We start from the raw sequence: 24,232 nt of genomic DNA on the forward strand, positions 1-24,232 counted from the left end.
TTTACAGAGTGACCTGGGCCAATTTTTATAGCAAAACATAAGCATTTGTCTATATTTAACTTGTAAAGTAGAAGAATTATCACATTATATGGTTAAAACCCCAGAAATGTGCCTAAACACATGGGTGTAGTTCTTCACTGTGTTACCTATTTGGAAATACAAGAGCTACAGGTTACTATGTAAGTTTTCTTTAAAAGTGTTTAAAATATAAGATAATAAACTTCTATAACAAAAAAAAAAAAGATTCTAAAGCCTATTTTTATTTCATACTCTGAACATAAAACCAAACCCAAATCATACACCTTGGACTTGATTGAAGGTGTTCCTTGAATATATACAAAGTGTAATTTGCAGCCATGCAGAACTTGTTCAAATAGTTTTGTTTTCTGGATGCACTGAACATCAACATGACCAAACGATCTCATATCAAGACACCGTTTCCTGTCTGAAAGACTTGCTTTTTTTTAAGGACAGGGTTTCTAAAGGAAATCTTTAAACATAATTTAACAATACCAAGTTTTATAAGTTATTTCCACATTTGATTTAAAAACTAGATGTGATGTTGTGGGGAGGGTGTCTGCTAGCCTATAGAAAGTTGCTACAAATCTCTTGATGCCAAGAGGTAGCAATAGGAATCAATGAAAAAGCTAGGGTCAGCACAGAAAAGGATGCTGAAGTTGCAGTAATGTCTGCTCTCCTCAGAACACACTCGGTTCTTACAGAACAACAGGCGGTGCTGTGCTGCTGAAGGCACTTCTTGGTGGCTGAGGGAAACTTACCTGTGAAGCCAGCTAGGATGCAAAACTGGAGATCTGACAGCCCTTCCTGAGCAACACGTGGGTGTTCAGGAGATGGTTGGAGCCAAACTAAGCAAGTTTTGCCTCCTTAAGCTTTGTGCAGTCCTAACTACAATTAAACGCAGACCGCTCCAGAGCCGTCGTGGTTTCAGTGACCGGGGACGAGGTCTGGCACCAGCCTCTGCTGTTGCTGATCATTTACAATGCACGTTGAGTTCTGTTGCAAGAGCCAACAGAAGGGTCTGGCATTTGGTACAGGAAAGGAAAATGGTTGGCACAGGAATGAAGACACCTGATTGCATGTGCTGCATCCCTTAGCTCTGGACTTAATTCCATACTTGCATTTGAAGCTGTAGAAGAGAAGCTAACCAGAGATACTTCATTTCAAGGAAAGCTGTGGAAGCCTCCTCAAACATCTTTCCCAGAACAACTGCCAGAATTGCCAGGAATTGGAATAGATAATCATACTCTTCCCTTTGGTTTTGAGTCCTGAACCTCTGACTCATGCAAGCCAGTAGCATACCTGCACGCTGACTTCCATGTACGTGTTATGATCAGAATAACTGGTTCTGTGGTTACAGGCTGGGACAGGCTTGTTGTTGAACACAACAGTGAGCAGACCTAAACAGATCATGAAAGCTGTGGATCCTTGTGCCCTCGCTGTCATCCTTAGACCTTTTGGCTTATAGGTGCACCCTTGCACTGGCGACCCACGCTCATCTTTATAACAAGACATCTGGATAATCACATATTCCTTTGATTGCCAGATTTTCTTCAGGCACATGAACGTGAGGATACAGAACACCCCAACTCCTGCCAGCGACACTTACACCTACTTCATCTTTCCCATGTACATTGATATTCTCTAACACTAAAGCACCACCGAGTTCAGCAGAACCGGCAGGCTTCACTCACTCCAGAGGTGGCTGTGTGAAATGGTACTGAGAGAGGTGTGGGTTGAGGCAAAAAGACACACTATTGCAAGGTGCAAAGGAGGAATGAGCACTGAAGGACGTTCATTCCCTGGCAGGTCTCCATCAGTCTAGGATAGATTCATATTTAATCCCTAAGCTTAACAACAGCCAATATCCCTCAAACTCTGTAGGGTATGAACAATAGTCATCCTTAGAAACAACTGTTACTCTTAAGTCATATATATATATATATAATTAGAAGTGAGAGGACACTCTTGGTTTGGGGATATGCATAAAGTTCACTTTTACAGTATTGTAAGGGTTTAGGGTATTTTATCCTCCAACTATTTCAGATGCTTAGAGAAAACATCTCATTAAACTCCTAATAGATTGTCACATTTTAACCCCTAAAAAATGCCATGTTGAATGAGCCCAATAATCCTAAAGAGTTTTCCAAGTAAGGAGTGGATTACAGAGAAGTAGGCTTCATTAAACAAAGGTTTCATTTAACTAATCCATAGGCATATGTTTTCTTCATCCATGCCTTTATTTGTAAGGGCACAGAATATACTGTTAATTCTCATCAACTGGCTAAAGATGTTGCCACATCACTTAATACTTTGCCGTCAGGTGAACCCTGGAAATATACTTGTTTACAGAAATCTAATCTACATCATCGTGCTGGAGTCCAAAGAAAATAAAGAGCAACCCATCAAAAAAATTTGTAACAGCGCTACAGATTAGCTACACCTTATCCTGCACTGCATCCTTTGGCCTTGCACCATGTCTCTAAGCAAAAGAATTATTTATGCAAGAGACAAGCAGAAACACATGCTTTGGCTTGGTCAGTCTGCCAGCACTGGCTTCGCATGAATACTTTGTCTCATTGTTTGCTTTCTTTGTAATCCAGCTGTTTCCCAAGACATTCTTCTGTGCCCCAGTCTGCAGTAAAACTCAGCCTGGACTTGCTATCTGTATTGCTTCAACAGTTCGCCACTTGGGCAAAACACTAGTATTTGCTTTAAGCAGTGAACCCCCAGGCAGCATATTAAAATCAGTAACATCCCATAGCGCTTTATAGACCTTCAGAAAGAACCAACACCACAGATTTTCTGCTTTTCTAGTTCTCCTCCGCTGGGTTTATTGTCTCCTGTTTCATCTCCTGTTAGAGGAAACGGTGAACTAGTATTAAAATGGGGGCAACTTGCTATAGGCCTAACCACCCCCAGCTAACGATTTATGCAACGCTGTGCTAATTTTAGCCTTGCATAGAGCCAGGGCAGACAATCCCTAGAGCAGAGATGCTTAGCTCTCAGCTAAGGGCAGCATGCAACATATGGTTGCAAAAGCATTCTGCTAGGAGGGAGCTTTACGTTTAGGGCTGAGTTGCTACAGTTCCCTCCAGGTCATAACTTTGAGGATTACTCATCCTAGACATGCAAAAGTGGAGAATTTGCCTCCTAATTTAGACGGCTCCTGCAGTCTCTCTGAATCAGCGTGTGGTCTCATCCTTGCTGCGGTTCTATTTCCAGCGCTTGATTCACTTCCAGTAAGGTCTGAACCTACGTACTCTGACAGTCACCAGCTCAGAAAAGCACGGAAGAGGAGTGAATGAAATTCAGCAGATAACTGTACTACATCTCTCACTGGGGCAGCTTGGGCATGCAGGTTTGAGGCTCGTGCCACAGACTCTATTGGTCATTGACCCTGCACTGAACTCTGAAACAACGACATCTTACCAGCCCAGCTGAGAACTGGACGCATTTTTGATCAGGATGCATCTGAACCGGTAGCTGCAATGCCAGCTGATCTATTCTGAACATGCTATTTATAGCAGGCAGTGGAGGCTGAGAAGTATTGCATCATGCAGCAAGGTTGGTAATATAAAGGACTAACACAATATTAACCATTTCAAGTAATTTTGGATATCTTATACCCCTTTATAGTTTTGCAGTGAGCTCCTTAGTGGGCTACATGAGCAGCTATGACACTTGGCTAATAGACCTTTTCCTAGACACCCTGGAACAGCCTCTGGCAGCTGTTCTGCCTCTGGCACCTTTGGTTGTTCTGCCCACGAAGGTACCAAGTAGTATGATGAATATGGAGCCCCCAGAACAATATTTGTCTTTGGAAATCTGTGCACACACCGAGGCCTCAATACCTCTACCCTTAAAGCAGGCTATTCTAGAGAGTGATAGAAAACAGAGAGGTCACGAGACTATTTATAAACTGGGGGTTTGCTGAAGCTCTCAAATGAAATAGCTTAATTGAAGTAGGAGCTGGACCACTCCTGGATCCAGGAGAAAGCTGGGAGAAAGAGAAAAGCAGGATTGAATGCTCCTTTCCAGGTCTAAAAAAGCTCTTCACATCTTAAGTGGTGGGTGGGAGCTGAACTGCTGCTGACAACAGCGCTACAGTGACTGTGGCTAGGGCGCTCTGCCTTTGGCTTTAATTTAGCTGAGATAAGGTGCTCAGGCATGGCCACAGATAGAACTCTGTAGCCAGGAGCTCTCAGCTCACGTCCTGCCAAAAGCCAGTATCAGTATTCACCTCTGCAGAGTTCTGTATTCTCATGTGGTTTCAGAACACAGCTGAAAACTGTTGCAGCGAGGCTCTTCACGGTCTCAGTGCACAAGTACATCCTCCCCACTTTCAGCAAGCAGCAGATCAGGTCTGTGAGGTCCTAACAACCTGATCCTGCTGGACTCCATAATAACCAGCAGTGCCATCCGGCTGGCCTGATGCTGTAGCTCTAGAAAGGGCAGCATCTGGAAAAGCAGAGTTCGTGTTGCTTCCACACAAAGCAAGCAGAGAGCCAACCACATTAACTACTCCAGAGTTTGACTTGCACAGCTGACTGTGCTGGTCAGAAACACAAGCAGAATAAAAACAAAGAACCAGAAAATCCTACAACATGTTAATTTCAAGCTCCATTAGAATCAGCAGAAGAAAATAAAATCAATACTGCCTGAATGAAAAAGACAAAGGTTATTGGGAGATAAATATCATTTTCCCAAGTGTCTAAAAGTGCTTACAAAACATGCCCCAAAACAAGGGATTAAAAAAAAAATCTTAACTGATACAGATAGGGAACAAAGAGCTTTCCTGTGCTCTTTTATCAGGCCCCAACATTCAGCCACAAGCTGCATTTGATGAGCAAGGTCCCAGAGTCCAGGACTTGTGACATGGTGATGTGGGAGTAGGAGACAGCTCAGATGGTCTCAGGTGACAGCTCACATCTTGCACAAGGTAGGAGATGTGACAGCTCTGCCCTCTTCAGATGAGTAAACCAAGTCCCAGGCTTTGAGATACCATGATGAAGCCTATTCTCCTTTCAGCTGCCTCCATTTTAAATTCCAGGGCCTCCAGCTGACTCACTCCCTCTTTCTGTCTGAGGCCAGGCAAGATGTGTTTTGGAGACTAAGTAAAGTACCACAGATTTCTATCTACTGTATCAACAGAACACCAGAAATACCCAACTTGCTGATTAAAAACCAGACCTGTCTAGAAGGCACAAAATTTATCTTAGCTCCCTGTCAAATGTTGGGAGACTGGAAAGAAGCTGAATAGGACGTAATTGCATTAGTCGGGCTCTAAATATTCCTTCATCTGTACCATCATGAATACTCTTTCCTTACTCTTTTTTCCTCCCCCTGTGCACCGAATTTCACCCTTAGCAGCCTCTCATGCTTGCTTGGGAATCCCGAACAATCTAGGGCACCTGGGCGGGTGCCAAAAGCTGCATGGATGTCGGGAAGAGAGGGAGGGAGGGGGTTACGGGTTACGGGTCTGAGAGGCAGACGCGGGTGGGATGTGCTCTGATGTTCTGCCGGTGGCCTGAGCAGGGCAGGGCAGGGAGAGCTCTGCCGGGATGCTGCAGCCGCACCACGCATTGGAAGGGCTGAGCAGACACGCCCGCCGCAGAAATGGATGTCTGCCCCCACCCCGCTGCTTGCGTTTGAAAACCTTAAGCAGTGGATAGTTTGGCCCTTCCCAGACTCTGCCTATGTCCCACTGGGGGCATCCACACTACCAAAATGCTACACAAAGTAAAAAGATCATCCCATCAGAGGGACCGGCACCTGTGCCATGAGGTGCTTCATCCACCGCAGCCGGTGTCGTGCAGAAGTTACCGCAGGGTTGCGGTTGTTTCCTTGTGTGGCAGCCCCTGCCGCCATCCCAGGAGAGCCCGCCCTAGCTCAGGCCAGCCCACATCACCAGGAACAGCAAGGCAAGATGCGCAGCATTAGATGGGGAGGCTCCAAGCCCGACAGGGCAGTCACAGCTCAAAGCCAAGGAAAGGAGAGCGCTACAGGGTTCTACCCTGGGTCACTGAGAAGGGTCTCTGCACCGGGATCCAGTCATTCATACACACACACACTCTCGCCGGCTGGCGCGTGGTCGTTTCTGTTGGTGCTCACAGCTACCTACCGCCCTTGCATTACTCCAGACAAAAAGCAGGCTGACTTCCTCTCCACCTCACTCTGATGGGAGCAAAGGATGTTTTAAAGAAACACTACTGAGCAAGATATTTTATGAAGACAGATTCCTTTGTATTAGCAATCAGTCGAGTAAATTCCGGGACCAGTTCAGGCACCCCTCTGCTGCCCGGGGGTTAAAAAAAAAAAAGAAACCAAACCAAAACTCTCCAGCTTGGGAGGGGATAGGAAAAACAAGAGGGTGAAGAACACAATAAAAATCAAGAAGTGCTTCTAAGAGAAGCAGCAGGATAAAATAATTCCTACAGTCTGAGAGCACTTCTGTGCTATTGACCAGAGAGGCAGCAACGGCCCCACGCACATAGATGTAACGCACACCTGCAAGCACCCTGCTCAGTGCCTGCAAAGACAGTTATCTCCTCCTGCCTTTGTCTGTTCTGGGCAGTGTTCAGTACAGGAGCCAGTTCCCAGGAGGAGGTCCCGTCCCCTCGTTCCTAGCGTATTCCATTTTCCTCCAGCATCTTTCAGTAGTAGTCATCCTTCTTGCCATCAGCTCCCTGTATGCCTGCATGGTCCTTCTGGTCTTGGACAAGTTCCAAGTCATCATTGTCATCCACCTCACCTCCATGATCCTCCTGGGTGCAGAGGGAACAGCCAGGAAGGAAAAATCAGCAAGGTCTGGAAAAGGAGACCCTAACTAGCAGTGCACCATGCTGCTTCTGAGTACACCTGTTCTACCATACCGGTCCAGCGTGAGAAACTCAGGTAACCAGGGGAGAATCCGCCTCTGCCAGGGACCTAAGGGTCCCTGGCAAGCCACTTCGCCAAGATATAGAGGTAAGAATTGTGTGTTTTCATGATCAGCCTGTTCATTTTAAGCACATTTAATATCCTGGCATTACAATGATGTTTTATCATTTCAGCCTGTTGCCACTGCCACACAAGTTGAAGATATCTTACATCCACCACATTTAAAAGTGTAACAAATCCCACCCATGATGTGCAGCAGCCAGCACAGCCTCCGTTGGCACTTTTAGGTCCAACTATCCAGTGTAAGAGCCAGGTTCTACACATAGGGCGAGGATAGCTCCTGACATCAACTTTGCTCTGCCCACCACTTATTTCCCCACCCCCTTCATTCCCAGCAGGCAGCCCAAACCCCTCAATTCGTCAGCAATCACATTGAAACTGCTGAAAAAGCCAGCAGCAGCCACTTGCAAAGAGAAAGGAGAAGATGAACAAGACTGGAAGGGGATCCTTCATCTCTGCATGAGCCAGAAGGCACCATGGTGGTCCTCTCTAGAACTCATGCTCTCGATCTTTGGTGGCTTCCAATCTTTCCCCTAGAGGAATGCTAACTTGTCAGCAACTACAGTAGTCCTGGGGCTCCGAGGCACAGCAATAATACCTGTTTTCAGCCAACTAGAGGAGCAGTTGCTTCCTGGCAGCTGTGGCCCAACCAACACGTCACCTCCCACACTTGCCTCGGGAGTGGCACATCACATTCTTCTGCCACCCATACTTTTATCTAACTTGCTGGCTATAACCCAATGACCCTTCTCAAAGCACAGGTGTAGTTCTCCCCAGCTTTTCCACAGACACAAGCTAGACCCAGTAGGACCTGTGCAGCAACAGACTACAAGGCTCCCAGTGAATTTCTCACCACAGGAGTAAACCCAGGGTGATGCTTGGAGAAACACATATTGATCTTGCCCAGCTGCACTGGTGCAGCTTGTAATTCACCCCAGCTGCTGTTTGGTAAGCATCTCACAGCTCAACAGCTGCAGATTGATGCAGAAAGAAATGAGGAGGGGAGACAGAGCACAAAGGGTACTCTGAACACCTGAAAAAGAAAAGGGAGCAGAGGTGAGTGGGCTCCAGGTTTGCTCAGGAGACCAGCCTGACTAAGCAGGCGGAGACAAAACTGGAGTCAGTGCTCACATCTGGTTTCCTAAAAGCTGAGCCATACTTGGCTCCCAGCTACCAACATACCCAGGTAACCATCACACCAGAGAGGGAAAGAGGAAGAACCTTGGTGTCGTACAATTTCTTGCTCCTGATCCTCTTGATAGTCATCCATCGGGTCTTCCCTGGACTTGGCAGGTCTGCCAGCATCCTGAAAAATATAGAGTCAGACACTCATGGCTGTGTCCCAAACTACTTCCATTCCCTGCCAGGGATACAGCTCTCTTGCATCAGAGCCCCAGCTCTGGAAGTCTGGCTCCTGCAGCAGGGAGGTCCCAGGGCCACGGCCCTTGCACATGCTGCTGTTGCATCAAGTCCCAGGGCTGCAGGGAATCTCAAGTTATTCAGGGTAGAGTTTTAAGGAGGCCTATCTGAAAGTCAGGTATTTATGTCACTAATTCTTTCCACATTTTCACTAATCTCAGGGAGGTGTTGCTCTGTTGGTGACAGCATTTATTCCTTGTTTGATTTCATTGGCCTCGATTTCTTGTATTTTTAAGCCTCACTATTAATCATGATTTTAGAGCCTGACAGATAAGAACACTCCTTTTTAAAACAAGCAACACTCAGCTGCTTGTCAAAACAGGCTAACGTTCCCGTGATGCAGAGTCTGGCTTCAGACAGCAAGAAGCACTTTGCAAAATAAATGGATTCCATCTGCGAGCAGGCAGACGAGGAGGCAGAGCTCTCACATGTTGTCACTGCTGCCAAGCGCCTGCTGCATACAGGAACAGCAGTAGCTGCTCTGACCAGACCCCAAGCACAGGCCTAAATACGCTCTGGTTTTGGTCCCCGAGGTGCTTGAAAAGCAGCAGCGCCTCTGCAGCAATAGCTGTGGAGTGAGCCATCTCCAATGCCTCTCCAGCCATGTAGGTGCTGCAAATGCTAGGGTTGGACTTCAACAAGCAGCGAGGACAGAGCCAGAACAAGTTCTGGTACTGACAAACCCACTGATTCTCAAAGAGCTTTCTCCTGCCTGCCATACCCCTGCAGTGGGATTAGGGATCCATCCAGGAACATGATGTTTTCCTTCTAATCCTTAAGCTCTCTGCCTCCTTGCATTCATAGCTGGGCATCTCTCTGGTCCCTGCTGGTTGCCCTCATGTCAGTCACCTTCAGCGGCTTCTCCTTAGGCTCTTCTTTAATGCTGGGCTCCTTGAACTTCTCCAAACCTCCTGCCTTCTCTTCAAAGTCAGGTCTCTCCAGCTCAGCTTCCTCAAACTCATCCTCACCTTGGTTATTAGGATCCTGGGCAGGATCTGCAGCATCATCTGGCATCTGGACAAGAAAAGCCTCTTGTGAATACCAGGCAGGATATCCCCTTGGGAGGCAGAGGCCAAGGTGAGCCTGCCTTCACCAGCAAGCAGGAAGCGCTGGCCTGTAGCACTTCAGTCACACCTCTCTTTAAGCATGTTAGCGGTTCTAAAAACTAAAACTGTAGCCTTTGTTATCCCCCTGATCCTCTCCAGAGCCAAGGGTTTTGGAGCTGCATGATATAGAAACTTCTGGGAAAGCACTGACTTAAGCGGGACAGCTGGATTATTATTCAGAGCTAGGGTTGCATCCAGATGACAGCATTACTTACCATCGGTTCCTGGACAACAGTCTTTTTCTGAGAATGCAAGTTCTCCTCTCTCTCAATCACTCCTGCGTCTGCAAGGGAAATGGCCAGTTATCAGCGTACACTCTCGAAAGTCAGTGTCACCAGTTAAGATTCCCACTGTTGGGGAGCAGCTGTTTTAACTCGAAGCCGAGTGGGGATTTGTCTTGACCTGCAGGCAGGTCAAGGCAGACAACGCTCTATGTATGTTTTCAGAAGAATGCTTCTTCAATGCCATTTGCAAAAAGTTCAGGGCAAAGCAGCACTATGCTCCTACAGCTGCCAAAACTGCCTCCTTGTCCCCAAGGCTGGGGCATCAGCATGTGTTGAAGCACGCCCCTAACTTGCTGAATAGCACATACGATACAAAGTCCAAAGCCAGCTCTGAATTCAGCACCTAATCTATATTAATAGGCACCTTTCTCTCATGCTGCTGCTAAGCCTGGGCAGTATCTGCAGCAGCAATCCAGCCACGCAGCCAGCCAGGAGCCGAACTAGAGCGCGGCAGGTCAGCACGTCAGTGCCACCGTCCCCTTCGTTGGCACACGGCTGCTGACAAGAACACGTCAGAACAGAAGGCAGGCTCCCTGTGGCAGGTAGGGCGACAGGCAGGGCAGGGGGAGAGTACTAATGAGAGAAAAATACAGCTTTTTAAAAATATAGCCTTTGCTTTCAACTAAGTAAAGGCCTAATCCTCACCTGGAACTGGATATGGCTCTGACATGTCCCAGCTCTGGCACTCACCACTCTGCCATCACCGAGGGCTGAGTGCTTCTCCCCACAACATTAAAGGCGCCTGTGAGACAGCAGCGTTCCCAGCTGGCCAGCAGCACAGCCAGGGCTGTCGAGTCATTACTTTGGTTGTTAATTCCGACTAGGACACAGAGGTCAAGGGTTACTGGTCCTCACACTCACTTATACCTGCCACGAGGCCTTTTCTTTTCGGGGTAGAATTCACTTTGATGTGAACCAATTTGTTCAGCTCCTCTAAGGGGACTTGCTGAAAATCAGGTCAGCAAAACATGAAGTAGCAGCTAAACACAGCTGTGGGAAAGCACAGGAAGACCGAGCCTCCTCTCCAAACAGGCATCTGTATGCACATCATCTGTTACCTGGCTGTTGCTGTTCTGGAAGGGAGAGCTTCACCTGCAAGAGTGAACCGAGCCAATACCCCAGGAGGAAGTCGCCCATTTGGGTGATTTCAGCCTTTTGATTTAAGATTCAGTTAGAACCACTGACCTTCATCTCTGTCCCGGGACATCCCTCCTCTGTTCCAAATCTAAAGCCTAAATCTGCTGTGAAGAAACCAGGCTGAGACCACCTTTATAATGTTTAATAGGATGCAAGTCAGCATTTCAAATGAGACCCTCACAGGAGTCTCAGCTCCCAGCTTCCCTGCCTCACTGCATTCAAGAACATGGAAATAAATTAGCTACATGAAAAGCCACTCACTTAGTCATTCTACCTCAGCCTAGCAACACACAGAATTAGCGTTAGCCATAGCTTCATTTCACTGTCTCTTTTGACAAAGGTAACTAGCTAACTTCCAGGTCTTACAGATTATTTCCACGTGTGCAAGAGAAGTTGCTGGTAGAGCCTGTTTGCAGCAAAGAAATCTGTTTACATAGTGTTCACCCTGTATATCCTGGCCCCTTGGGCACGGCAGAGCATCCCTGCAGACTCTCAGACTGGACACTTCTGCTCAAAAGCCCATTTTAGCTCTCCACTGGCTGACTGGCCTACTGTAATTCATTTTTGAGGTCGCCTTTATTTGCTTCCAAAGGAAGTTTGTAGCTTCCCTCTTACACTCGTAGACATACAGCTGCAGTTAAGTAAACCTTCCCTTTGTAACTGGACCTATGGAAGTGCTCCAAGCCCCCACCCACCTGCTGTAGTTTTCTGAAAGGCCTAGTCATTTTACAGCTGTTTTCTCTTGTTTCATACAACACAAATAGTTATTTAATTGTTCCCTCATTTTTGTTACTCTCATGTGACTGGTTACAGGCCAATTGATAAACCTCACTTGGAAAAGGAGGTGAAGAAAAGATTCTGCCCTCCCATGCATAATCTAATGGATTATTCATTAGTTGGTTTCATGGAGTGATGATGAACTTTATACTGAGTCAAATATTTCTCCCAACCTGTTATTACTTGAGTGAATCAATGCACGGGGGTCTGAACAGAAGACTGAGAAATTCTAACACACTGTTCTAAGAGCTGCCATCTAATTGCCCAAATGCAGTACCTTACTAGACTTTAAAATAGCTGTAGATGCTCTGTTGGCTGACTGACAAATGCAACTAGCTGCCCTTGAATTTGTTTGCTTTTAGCCCTGCAGGACAATTGGGAAGTTTTCTGCCCTAAGTTAGAAAACCCACTTCTAAAAAAATTAAATCATTTAAATCAATCCCTATGGGAGACAGATCAAGTCTTACAAAACAACAATGACGTTTTCCCCATCACTCCCATAGGAAAGAAAGGAGAATTGACTTAACTTACACAGATTTTGAGTCCCCTACCTTGGAAATGTGTGAGCATGAAGGACAACAGGGAACAAAAATGGAAAACTCTTCAGGCTTTTCATTTGACTAAGAGCTGTAAGGTTTTGCTTTAACACAAGCAGAAAGCTTTTCTCGCTCCCCACCTTGATTAGCAATAAATTAGTACTGTACAGCATAGGATTAGGGAAACCATACCCATTTCAAGTTCCTCATCGTCTGTCCTTTCCTTCTCGCCTTTCTGATCAGCTGTTTGATGCTCTTCCCCTCTCTTCTGACTGGGTGGCTGTGGGCTGCCTTTCTGCATCTCTTGCCCAAGCTTCGGATCAAAACGAAGGCTCTTTGGATAACTGTGCACTTGTTCTTCATCCATCTGGGCATTCACTTTGTTAACTATGTCTTTCCAGCTGCAACACGGGTACAAAACAAAAGAGACCCCCCCTGCCTCAGTATATCAAGAGATATTTCATAATGCTATTTCATAATAGGAAGCAGAGAAAAAAACTCCAATACATGCAGGAGTTTGTCCTAATTTAAATTTGTGGCAAAATTAGCCGATTGCATTAATTACTGTGATATCTGCTTGAAACAGAACATTTAATGCGCCGTGTAAGTACAAAACAAGTTATGCTTTATAAACACAACTTATTGTAGAACTGCTTTAGTATTATTCATATGGTACAATAAGATACCCACATAGCAATAAGATCCAGTTCTAAATAGATACTTACTCACAGAATCACAGAATCATTAAGGTTGGAAAAGACCTCTAGGACATCAAGTCCAACCGCCAACCCAACACCCCCAGGCCTCCTAAACCATGGCCCCAAGCGCCACGTCTCCATGTCCTTTGGACCCCCCCAGGGCTGGTGACTCCCCCACCTCTCTGGGCAGCCTGTGCCAGGGCCTGACCGCTCTTGCAGGGAAGACATTTTCCCTAATATCCAACCTAAACCTCCCCTGACGCAGCTTGAGGCCGTTTCCTCTCATCCCATCACTAGTGACCTGGGAGCAGAGACCAACCCCCCCCTCACTCCAGCCCCTCTCAGGCAGCTGCAGAGAGCGAGAAGGGCTCCCCTCAGCCCCCTCTTCTCCAGGCTAAACCCCCCCAGCTCCCTCAGCCGCCCCCCAGCACACTTGTGCTCCAGACCCTTCACCAGGGTCTTCCCCAAGCCTGGAGCGTTGCCTGGGGTTGGTGTGACCCAAGGGCAGGACCCGGCACTGGGCCTTGTTAAACCTCACACAATTGATCTCGGCCCATCGATCCAGCCTGTGCAGGTCCCTCTGCAGAACCTTCCTGCCCTCGAGGAGATCAACATTCCCATCCAACTTGATGTCGTCTGCAAACTGACTGAGAGTGCGCCCGATCCCCTCACCAAGACCGTTGATAAAGATATTAAAAATGACTGGCCCCAAAACTGGGCCCTGGGGAAAACCATTTGTGACCAGTCGCCAGCTGGATTTAGCTCCATCACCACAACTCTCTGGGCTCGGTCACCAGCCAGTTTATACCCAGTGAAAAGTCCGCCCGTCCAAGCCATGAGCCTCCAGCTTCGCTAGGAGGGTGCTGTGGGAGACAGCGTCAAAGGCTTTAGTAAAGTCCAGGTAGACACATCCACAGCCTCTCCCTCATCAGTACTCAAATACACAAATTAAGTTTTTGAAAAAACATCAAAAACGTAAGTCCTCTTTAGTAGCATCTTCATTTTAAATTAAGCTGGAACAATAAAGTAAAATTTAGAATTTTGACCTATAAGGAGAAAAAACCTTTCAAAATAAACAGGAAAGCTGCACTATGAAAAAGACAGTTTCCCTTGTCTGATAATTTTCTTAAAGCTACAAGCTCTTTTTGAAGCTTTGCAGCTGGCATGGATACTTTAACCAGCATCTGCTTATAAAACGCTTCCATAGCATGCATCTGTCCCCTGTACAAACCCAAACAGTGAAAACAAAACTAGCTGAAGGAAAGCACTCACATAGTGTTTTGATTTTTTTTTTTTTAATTAGACATGGGAAAAAGTTTTTCATTTCTTCATTCAGCGAGGGAAGCCAATATGCTTTACTGCTTTTCGTACCACCACCCCCCAAATGTTTTAATCTATCTCCTGAGCTGAAAAATCAATTATTCAGACAGTGCTCTATCTGTGAGAGTTCAGGCAACCCCTTTCAGGTGGCTGTAGTCAAGGATCCCTTCCTCTGTAGTGGTTCCACCTCAGATACACTTCTCCTGATAGCCACATCAGTATCTATGTCTGCTTCCTTCTTAACAGAAGTGCCTCAGAGGGACGGGTACTTGCTGTCAAGGTATATGCCAAATGCAACATATTTTTTTCATTAATGCTTCTCAGCCCGCAGCAACAGCACAGCTCACATGGACACCCAACCAGAGGCTCAGCAGAAGGGTACTTAATAGCCTAACACTGTTCCACTGCATGGAAATTGATTGGAGGTCAGAGACGAAACAGAATATTTTCATATTAGTTCGAGTGAACCGCTGAAAAGCCCAGAAGGCAGGGCTGCCTCACAAGGAATGCTTTCTTCCCAAATAGCCTTACTCAGGGACACCTTCAGAAACAAAGAAGGGTAAAGGCAGGCATGAAATCCCAGTAGCAGGTGCTCTCAAAAGTGATTGAAACAAAACCTTTTAACTTAAGTTACCACCAGTTTCAAGCAGGATTATTGTTTGGTCCAGCCTGTCCTGCTGCATGAGCCAGCTGAAATTTAAAAGACCACTTAAGTTATTCAAGTTTTTAAACTGCTGAGGAAGGACAAGTAGCCTTAGCTTTAGCAGCTTTTTAAAGCCAGCATACCACACACAACCTTGAGTAAGGAAAATCACAACCCAGTCTTCAGTTCAGATTTCCCCATTATAAAACCATCAAAATGCAGACTGGCCACCAAGACCCCATCTGGAATCTGCTGGTCTCAGCCACCCAATGCGGCAAAATTCTTGGCATTGGATGCATGGCCTCTTCTGTACTCTGCTGTGGTTTGATATTGTTCTTGGCATTGACACCTTCCGGAGAAAGTTGGTTAACACAAAATCTCATGCAGTGTAAATAACAGCCTCCAGCTGCCCAGTGATTTCTTGATGATAGATCCAGGAAAAGAAAAGCACACCAAACATACCGTGATCTCTGTCCTTGCAGAAATCATTTGCCAAACAAATCCAATATTTGCTTTTTCTGATTCACAGTAGTGCCGGAATCCTCTCTAGGCCCTGCAAAGCTGAGGAAAGGCCATTCTGCCATCACAGCTTCAACCCTCACCCTGCAGTTAACACCCACACAAGTCCCTCTTGGTAAGAAGGCAGAGCATCCTCTGTGCTGTTACTCTGTGTGTCCATGCAGATGTTATCTATCACACCAGTATGGGGAGGACATTGCCCTTTAAAGAAATATGCAAAGCACGCTCTCTGACCTGGTAAGAGTACAGGTTAAGTGAACAAAAGTGGCAGAGAAGAATGGGTAGGATCAGGCTGAATTTAGAATGAAACCCAGAAGCCTCCTCTACAGATAAAACAGAAATGAAATCTTGCTTGCTCCAGTAAACTGAGCAGATATGACCTGGGCACACACAGGGGATAAGTTAAATGAGGAAGCACTATTTTCAGCGTCAGTTTTTGGATTATGGCCAGTCGTTGATGAATTGCAGCCTCAGAAAGACATTTTCTTCCTTTTGCAGAACAGACTGGTCTTCTGTGAGCGCTGCTGAGAGAGTAAACACTGTCTCCTGTGCCTGTAGAGCATCCAGTACAACAGGATCCTGGTCCCTGACTGGACTCCCAGGTACTAGAGCAATACAAGTAACCTACTGTGGGAATGATCCATTCTGTCACTGCATGGAACGTGAAGGTTCGTGTCGTTCTCTAAACCTCTGTTCTTTCCAAGGGACGCCCCTCCCCAGAGCCCTCCTCTCCTGTTTACCCCAAGAACAGGTCTAGAGAACACACTGCTGAGGACGTCTGATATGAGCAACGGTCCCAAACTGCAGGGAATTTTAATACCAAGGTTTCAGCTAAGCTTAGAGAATTGTACCAGTTCCAAGTCTTTTATCGTAAACCCTGATTCTTGTATAGATACGGTTGAATTGGTTTGACTTCTCCAGATGAAGCTGAAGTTGATATCAACTACATCATCCTCACAGGTATGCAGGAATATAGACAGGTCGCAAGCTTGGGTCATCTGATGGATTCTGACTGTCTCCTCACTTCTGGCATAAAATATTGCTGTAAACTCTTTTACTCCATTCTGGATAAAACCCATAGTTCTGGGATCACAGGTCTCAGACCTGCCTGACTTTTCATGTTCTAATCAGGCTCTGAAGGAAAATCCCTAGCATACCTCAGAAGTGCACTGGCAACAGGAACACAAGCCCCATTCCCTGGCAGGAAAGAAAACACAGAAGAGAGAATACAGAGCTTGGGAATTTGTCTTTGCCCTAGAAGCAAAATCAGAAAAACAACTCTAGTACCTATTTGGGGCTAGTTGCCTGCTACTTCTAGACTACCGTATAACCCTGGAGATGAGAAGCTTTCAGATCTTCAATGTCTGGATGTTCCTGCAGAGCTTGGCAGATTACTGATCTGGAAAAAAGTTAGAAAGTTGCAACTCTAATACAAAACTTAATGCCTCTTATTTATAGAGGCTGAAGGAATTTTAGCCACCCTTGCTGCTGCAGGTGGGTCACTTGCATCATGCAGAATTTCTTCAGTTTGCTAAACAAAACAGGATATTTAAGTCACCATCACTGAAAGGGAAGAGATTTATTGAAGTCAGTTCAGACTCCCACCCCACCCTCTCCTCTAGGCTAGTAGGAAATCCATGCTGACCTGATCTCATTCAGCAGTAACTCCTCTTTCCTTCCTCCCCACACGAACACTTTCACCAAACAGTTCACATACAAAGGCAGCCTACAGACCATGCACCAATAACATAAGAGCCTCTTTTTTTTTGCCAGCACGAGGCCCCCAGCAGGCTGCGCATTCAGTCACACAACATTGCCTGCAACATGACTAGTCGTCTGCCTCGGCCGAGGCAGAGACCTGGCAGTTACAAGTGACAAGAATTAGATGACAGTGGGACCAATAACTAACACTTTCTTCAATCATCTTTCAAGTAGAAACCACAAAGCAATTGGTTTCAAGTAGAAACCAACAAACACAAGAAGAGAGGCAAGGGACCAGCCTATATGGAACCTTTGAGCCTGAACATTGAGATTAGAAGGGAGTTTTGTTTCACCAACCTTTGCATTTGCACCTGTTTGCTCCCTGTAGAGTGGTGGTTGTCTGGCATCTGAGGTTTTTCTGCTGCAGAGGGTTGTTTTGGATCAGAGAGGGACAACCCAGGAGCCTGGCTTTCCTCATGGCTTTTCACCTGAATATGCATCACCATCTTTAGATCCTACAGAGAAGGCACGTGCATACTCAATATACACAAGGCTATAGAACAAGCTCCTAATCTCATCAGATATCTGCAGATCTCCCTTGCATTTGGGCAGGCTTATGGGCCAGAGAAAAGTCTTTTGTCAAAGAACAACAGATTCAGAGGTGCTTCAGAACAAGTCTACAGTCCTCCCAGTCAGCCTGCAGTAAAAGGGGTCCTTCTTCCACACAGCCAAGAAGAAATAATTTGGATCCTACAGGACCCAAGCTTGTCTCAGGTAGGTGAATCTCCAAAAGAGGAATGACACAGCCACTTCTAAAAAAAAAAAAAAAAAAACCAACCCCATACATGTTGCCATTATGACAAATTACTGTAATTATAGCCTAACCACCCTGCAATTATTGCCTTTTTTTTATAGGTTTACTTTCTATAAGCTCATCCCCAACCGGCCCAGGAGGCAAGGGGTCCTTTCAGGATTTACTCTTTGCAGATCCAGCAGGATCCAGAACAAGAACCCTAGTCCATTCATCTGAGCCCAGCCACTAAAACACAAACTCTAAGAGTACACAGGAGCCTGAAACCTGAGGCCAGGACAGCTTCCACAGCAGGGGAGTGGGATGCACACATGCGTGTCATTACAAATACAATTTTGAGGTTCAAAAGCAAGGGCTACACGAAACGAGCACCAAGCGCGCAGAACTTACTGGGTTCCCGTTCGGTAGACTGTTCATGGTCCGGGTGAATCGGATCACGTGGCCATCCCCGCGTCCTGCTGGCCAGGCTGGCACAGCATCTGGCAGCGAATTGGCATCTTGCAGTGGGGCTGGATGGGTAAAGAGCACATTAGCCTGTCGCCTCAGGCCATCGTTACTGTGCGAGTTCTGGCCCTGCAGCAGAGGGCCATCTGCCTGCTTCTGAACCCCAGAGACTTGTGATGCCAGCAGGTTCCCAACAGGGTGATTCTCCTGATTAACTGGAAAAGCCTGAAAGGAAGAGAGGAGAAGAGCAAACTCAAGGAAGAAGCTCAGTTAGCCCCAGTTCAAAGCCCCATGCTGAAAACCCACAGCATCCCTGCAGAACCCTCCTCCCTGGGGTTTCCTGGGAATACCACACCTTCTGCCTCGCAAGCTGCAACTGGCTGTTGGCTGGTGCCACCGGCTGCTCCTTCAGCGCCTGGAACGGCTGCTGCCCCTTCCCAGCTCCTAATCCTTTGAAGCTTGGCATCTTCTGTAGGGCTTCCTTGAGCTGCCTGAACTCTTCCATCTGGGTCTGAGGGGATGAGAAGGGTACAGAGAAACCTCACACAATAACAGGGTTAAACAACTCCTTGCTGAGAATAGCTGCTCTTTTACGGCCAGTTGTTCAGCACAGACACACCAGTAACAAAGACACACTAGTAACAAAGATATATATTTTATATACATGGAAGGCTGGAGATAATCCACAACCATTAATGACAAGCCAAAGCTTGTCTTCAGCTTTCCCTCCAGATTTCATGGATATTCTATATTCCCACCTTTGCCAGTCTTGCATTTTATTCTGTTGCATACTTTTACCCTGGAAGTGCCAACCCATGACACTGATTCTTTGACCAGTGCTATTCCGTGCATGAGCCACTGACATAACTCCTGCCTTTGCCCAAGAATTGTATCCTGGGCCTTGTTAGGTGTGGCTCCCTCTCCTCCTGTGCCTCACATACATGTACCTTTTTTTCCTTCCTGTGGCGGCGTTTCTCCATGGATTTGCTCATTTCAGCAGGGCTGACAATAATTGGCATAATCCTATTGAATTGACAATTGAATTGAATTGACAATTCAATTTACTTTGTAAGGCAAAAGAAAATTGTTTCTCCCAGACTGTTACACAAATGCAATGCTTTTCTCTCTACTGCGGCTTATTTCTTCCATTCCAACCCTGAAAAGTAGGGCTTGAAAAAGCTACTCCGGAAAAGCTCCCCACTCTTACCCCAGTTATTTATAGGAAAGTGAGGGGAGAGTTTTTCATATGCTTGCCAGGGTACCTGGAAAGGGACCAAATTAGGGGCTGAACAGAGTAGGAAAGCTTCCAAGCAGCAAGGAAAGTTTAGCAGGAAATTAATTCCTGAGCAGGCTCTGTTGATTTCAGTTCTTCCCCCCTGAAATTTGACCTTAAAATTAACATTAAACAAAACAAAACGACTCTGCAAAGCTAACATAAATGGAATGAGGAAAGGAAAAAGAAGCCAAGAACAGTTCATGGGATATAGCCCTAGCTAGCAGGAGGCTGCTTCCAGCCAGAACAAGCTAGCTGAAAGCAAAGCTTGCACCCATCAAAAACCTGTAAAGGTGGTCAGCCCAGAGAGGAAGAAGCTTTAAATTAGCCTTAATGCACAGACTCCCGCGTGCTGTTTGTACCCCCATCACAGCAAGCTGTGCATACATCACTTGATGCCTCCGTGCCTGATTTTACCTGGCAGGCCAGCTAACATGGCAGCTACTGCAGGCTCAGTAATCTGGCTAGGGCTTGTGAAATGCGTTTGAAGCCTTGGAAAATGAACATGTCATCTAGAATGCAAACTACTCCTCTAAACTATCACTTGCCAGAAGGAAGCAAGATTAAGCACTAGATACTCAGCGTAAATCGACGCTGCAGTGAGGAACCGCAGTGCTGATAAATAAGTTGGGAGCCTTTGTGGGCGTCTCCTCTAACACACGGCATCTTGCCCCACTGAGGGCAAATGCAATTCCATTCCCCTTGTGTTGTGAAACACTGATTAGACACTATAAAGGACTGATCAGAAAACTGAACAGAAAACTGACACTAGGTTCATCGTCAAAAAGATCCAAAGAATTTTCTGAAATCATTGGGATCATCCGCTGCCACTTCCATACGAGCCAGAAATAGCAGTCGGAGCGACGGTTGGAGCACAACCTTGTTCCACGACTGTCTAGTACATTTAGAGCAGGGTGCTGAGCCCCGTCTCCCACACCCAGAGCCAATCCTTTTACTCTTGCTCACTCTTAATTTTGGCAAGAAACAGCAGTGAGCTATTTCTTGCAAGCTACTTTTCCCATCAGTCATAACACTGAAGGGGCCAAAAGCTAAGAGTGGCAGCACGAAAGCTGCCACCATGTTTTCCAGTCTGCAAGCGCTTGACTTTATAGCCTCAGCCATCTATAGCCAAGGTTTTTTAAAATGCTGTTCAGAGTACGCGCTAGTTTGTGCACTTGAACCGACAATTGCTTTCTCTAACGCAGCACAGTTAGTCGAACAGCATTTTAAAGGTGGTCTGCTGAAGGACTGGTCCTACGCGGCGTGCCAGATGCCAACACACTCAGCATTGACCCAGCAAGACAAAAGTAGAAACATGTAATGCAAACAGAGGACCTCTGATCAACGGTGACTGACCCAAGCTGTCGATGGCCGGGGCCTGTATGATGGGAGCCAACTGGGTCTCAACTGGCAGCTACTTTGAAAGTTTGGTCAGGAGGCCTAAAAACAAAGGCTGAGATGCATTTTGATAGCGGGAGGTGTGAACGTTGGCCTGCCGGAGCACGGGAGGAGCTTGTAATCACTGCTGTTTCAATTCCTGGTATGGGCTTGCTGCCCTGACCCCTACAGAGACTAGAAGCCTTTGTTTAGTTTCCAACAAGATGCTGCAGGCAGGATCGCTGCAGAGAACCCTGCCAGTCTGCCTTAGCCACGTGGAGCAGGGTGAAAAAAGCGGTTCAGTGGTCAGTCACTATTTTGAAGGCAGACAAGTCAAATACACTGACGGTCCACCTGAGACCCTTCAAACCACATCTGACATGAGCCAAAGAGCTCTCAAATGACAGCTGCCTGCAGTGTCAGTAACCTGGGCTTCCTGCCGGCAGCAACCAGCTATCTGTCAAGTTTGCAGTCCCCCAGAGCCACTTAGTCCCTGCTATTTTGCAGGGCAGATCAGGCCAGAACTCAAGAGCAATCCTGTACAAGTCAAAACCCGCTACCCCACACCCTCTAGCTCAAGTTCAGCATCCAGTTCAAGGGAAGAATCAGTTGTCATCAGCATCTAACCAGGCTAACTCCTCGCTTCTGGGCTTATCCTATAATCCAAGGGAGTGCTTGACAGAGGCTGTTAATTAACAACAGAAAAGGCTAATTCAGACTGCAATGTGACTTTTAAAGTCTATTTACAAAGCTGTGCTTATGTCTTGGCTCAGTAGAAGAGCCTCAGACAGGCACTGTAGAGACATTAAGGCCTCCCACTTCTCCCAGCATACCCTACTTTCTCCCCGCTCACAAGTCACCTGGGAGCTCCCAGCTTCAGCTGGGTGAGCAGAACTCTGTGAGGTCAGGACTTCCAGTGCGCTGAAGAGACTCACACCGTCTCCATAGCATGACCACAACACCATATCAACAAAACTTTTGGTTTTTCCCCCTGCAGAAAAATGCTTTCCTGCCTCTCTAGTCATAAGCCAACACCACTTGCGTATCTGCCCCAGCCTTCAAAAGCTCCAACACTTTAACATAGCTCTTTCCCCATTTTTTATAGGTCTCCCTCTCTAATAAGGCTTCACAGGGAGATGCAGAAGGGGACCTTTTTCCCAGGGTTTTTGAGTGTCTGTAGTCTCAGCGAGCTAGGCAAGGCACCTCTGCATTGCTATTTCTCTCTGCAATTAATTTTATAGACATAAATACAGGCATTTCATCATCATTTAGGGTGGCATTATTTGAGACGTGGATAAGTGACAGGAGGCATTCCAGGGCCAGGAATACACTGGTTCGTGCTCGGTTGAACCACAGTGACTTGTGTAGCATACCTGTATTTTCAGCTACTGGGACAGATTCCCGGCTGGAGCATTTTCCTTATACAGAACGCATCTATACTACAGCACTGTTTTGGGCAACTCGCCACACTGGAATACAGTTGATAACTAGATTTATTATTTAGAGACTATTTGATGGTGCACCCAGACCCCTGTGAAAGATTGCCCCAAGTGGCCACAACCACCCCCTTGTTGATTACCTGGGCACTAAGGAGCTGAGAGTGAACCTCCTGGTGGGCCTTCCGAAGCAGCTTGCTCTCTTCTCTGAGTTTAAAGACTGTATCTGCAAGAGAAGAAGAAATTTGCTTAAGAGAGCTATTTTCACAAGTGCAGAATCCCTCTCCCTTACCATAAATTCCTCTTGACCTCACAGATCTCTCCAAGCCCAGGAACTGCAGGGAAGCACTACCTAGGGACTAGCCAAACACACACTGACAAACCTGCATCCTCATTCCTTGCAGCACTCGAGTCCTGCCCATCCAAGGAACTTCCTCCTCTCCAGAGTCTCTCCTAACTGTTGCTACCAGGGTCAGGCTCTTGCTGCGCTTGCTGTCAGAATAAGCTCTTTGTTTCTTCATTTCCCTTCTTTTCCCATTTCCCATCGCAGCTGAATAGCAGGGAGAGCAGCGAGCAGCGGTGACTGCCCCTACCTGTGGTAACTGGAAGGTTGAGAAACAGCTACAGGAGAGGTCTGTCAGGTCTCCTGAACGCACAGCAGATCCCGTAAGGAGGTTCCCTCCTACTGCACAGAGAAGCCGCCTCTTGAAAGGATGGTATAAGGAGAAAACCCCACAACCCACTTAGAGAAAGCAATCACAGGACAGCTCTCCTCAGGCACATACATGCCTACGCTGTTAAGTAGCCTCGTAGCCCCCAGGCTGGGCTCCTTTCGAGCTCTTTGCGCACTCCTAAGTACTTCAGTGACAAGACAAACAATGCACTTACATTTCACTGCCTTGAATACAATTGTGTATCCTCCAATGAAAAGACAGACTGTGTCAGAAATTGTCAGCCTTATTTTGGATGCTGAAGCTCTCTTAAAATATCACTGGGACTGCACGCACTGGGATTTCCCTGCAAACATAGTTTGCACCTGCCAGGACAAGGATGGGAATTTTTCCCATAACAGGATGGTCGCTTTGCTGCAGGCTGCATTGCGTGCAAGGTTTCAGCTCAAGATTATAGATATTTCTGATTACAGTGGTATACCTTCTTTTATACCATTCATCCCTGGGACAGGACATTTTCTCATTGAGGTTGGGTGGTGTGTTCTTGCCTTGCGGTGGAGGTTAACATCAAAGAGAAAAGAAGGCTCCGTCTTTCCTGCAGCCAGGAGGAAATATGGAATTACGTCCTATGGGACTCCGGCTTTAGCTGAGTTACCTTGTGTACACACAGTGCTGAAAGCACACACAGCTGTGGGCGTTAGCCCGGAGCAGTGAATAAGGGATATGTTTCCAGGCAGCTAGCCCGGGCTAGATGACAGCTAGCACAAGACTGCTACTGCTAAGACCTCCGACTACAATACAGACATTCCCCCAGGCCTTCAGAGAACCAAAGGCATCTCAAGTGTGGGAGAGACATGTCCAAAAGAATCCTGCAGTTTCACTGAGCCAATACCTCAGTAACATTTAGGTCCTCAAAACCTATTCAGAAACTAGAAATCAAAACCTTCGTGCCATTGTACGTCCCTCCTCTATCACCAGCATGGCAGGCATGAGATCCTGGTCCCAATGGCCTCGATCAGGAGCTTTACCACTGTCAACGGGAAGAAAATTTCAGCTGTAACGATGGGTCCTTACCTCCAACAGGAGCTCAAAGATCAAAACTATCCCTCTGCCTTCAGAG

At 46.6% G+C, this 24,232-nt stretch overlaps 1 protein-coding gene across 6 annotated transcripts in view; it reads right to left on the reverse strand.

Annotated features, from left to right (window-relative positions):
* Positions 1-6,242: 6,242 nt before the first annotated feature.
* LOC142066452 (uncharacterized) overlaps positions 6,243-24,232 on the reverse strand; it is a 38,367-nt gene continuing 20,377 nt past the window's right edge. For 2 of the 6 annotated variants that reach the window (XM_075113866.1, XM_075113867.1), the window contains 10 exons: positions 23,594-23,707; positions 22,585-22,667; positions 18,711-18,866; positions 18,302-18,580; positions 17,458-17,615; positions 12,412-12,620; positions 9,701-9,768; positions 9,229-9,393; positions 8,195-8,266; positions 6,243-6,785 (listed from right to left, as the gene is read on the reverse strand). In XM_075113866.1, coding sequence (XP_074969967.1) covers positions 6,675-6,785; positions 8,195-8,266; positions 9,229-9,393; positions 9,701-9,768; positions 12,412-12,620; positions 17,458-17,615; positions 18,302-18,580; positions 18,711-18,866; positions 22,585-22,667; positions 23,594-23,707 — 1,415 coding nt within the window. In that variant the 3' untranslated portion in view covers positions 6,243-6,674. Of the gene's footprint in view, positions 6,786-8,181; positions 8,267-9,228; positions 9,394-9,700; positions 9,769-12,411; positions 12,621-17,457; positions 17,616-18,301; positions 18,581-18,710; positions 18,867-22,584; positions 22,668-23,593; positions 23,708-24,232 lie in introns of all 6 variants that reach the window. The other 4 variants (XM_075113869.1, XM_075113870.1, XM_075113868.1 and 1 more) reach the window with 3 other exon arrangements.

Source organism: Phalacrocorax aristotelis, chromosome 19, assembly GCF_949628215.1.
Source record: "Phalacrocorax aristotelis chromosome 19, bGulAri2.1, whole genome shotgun sequence".
Classification (NCBI taxonomy): domain Eukaryota; kingdom Metazoa; phylum Chordata; class Aves; order Suliformes; family Phalacrocoracidae; genus Phalacrocorax; species Phalacrocorax aristotelis.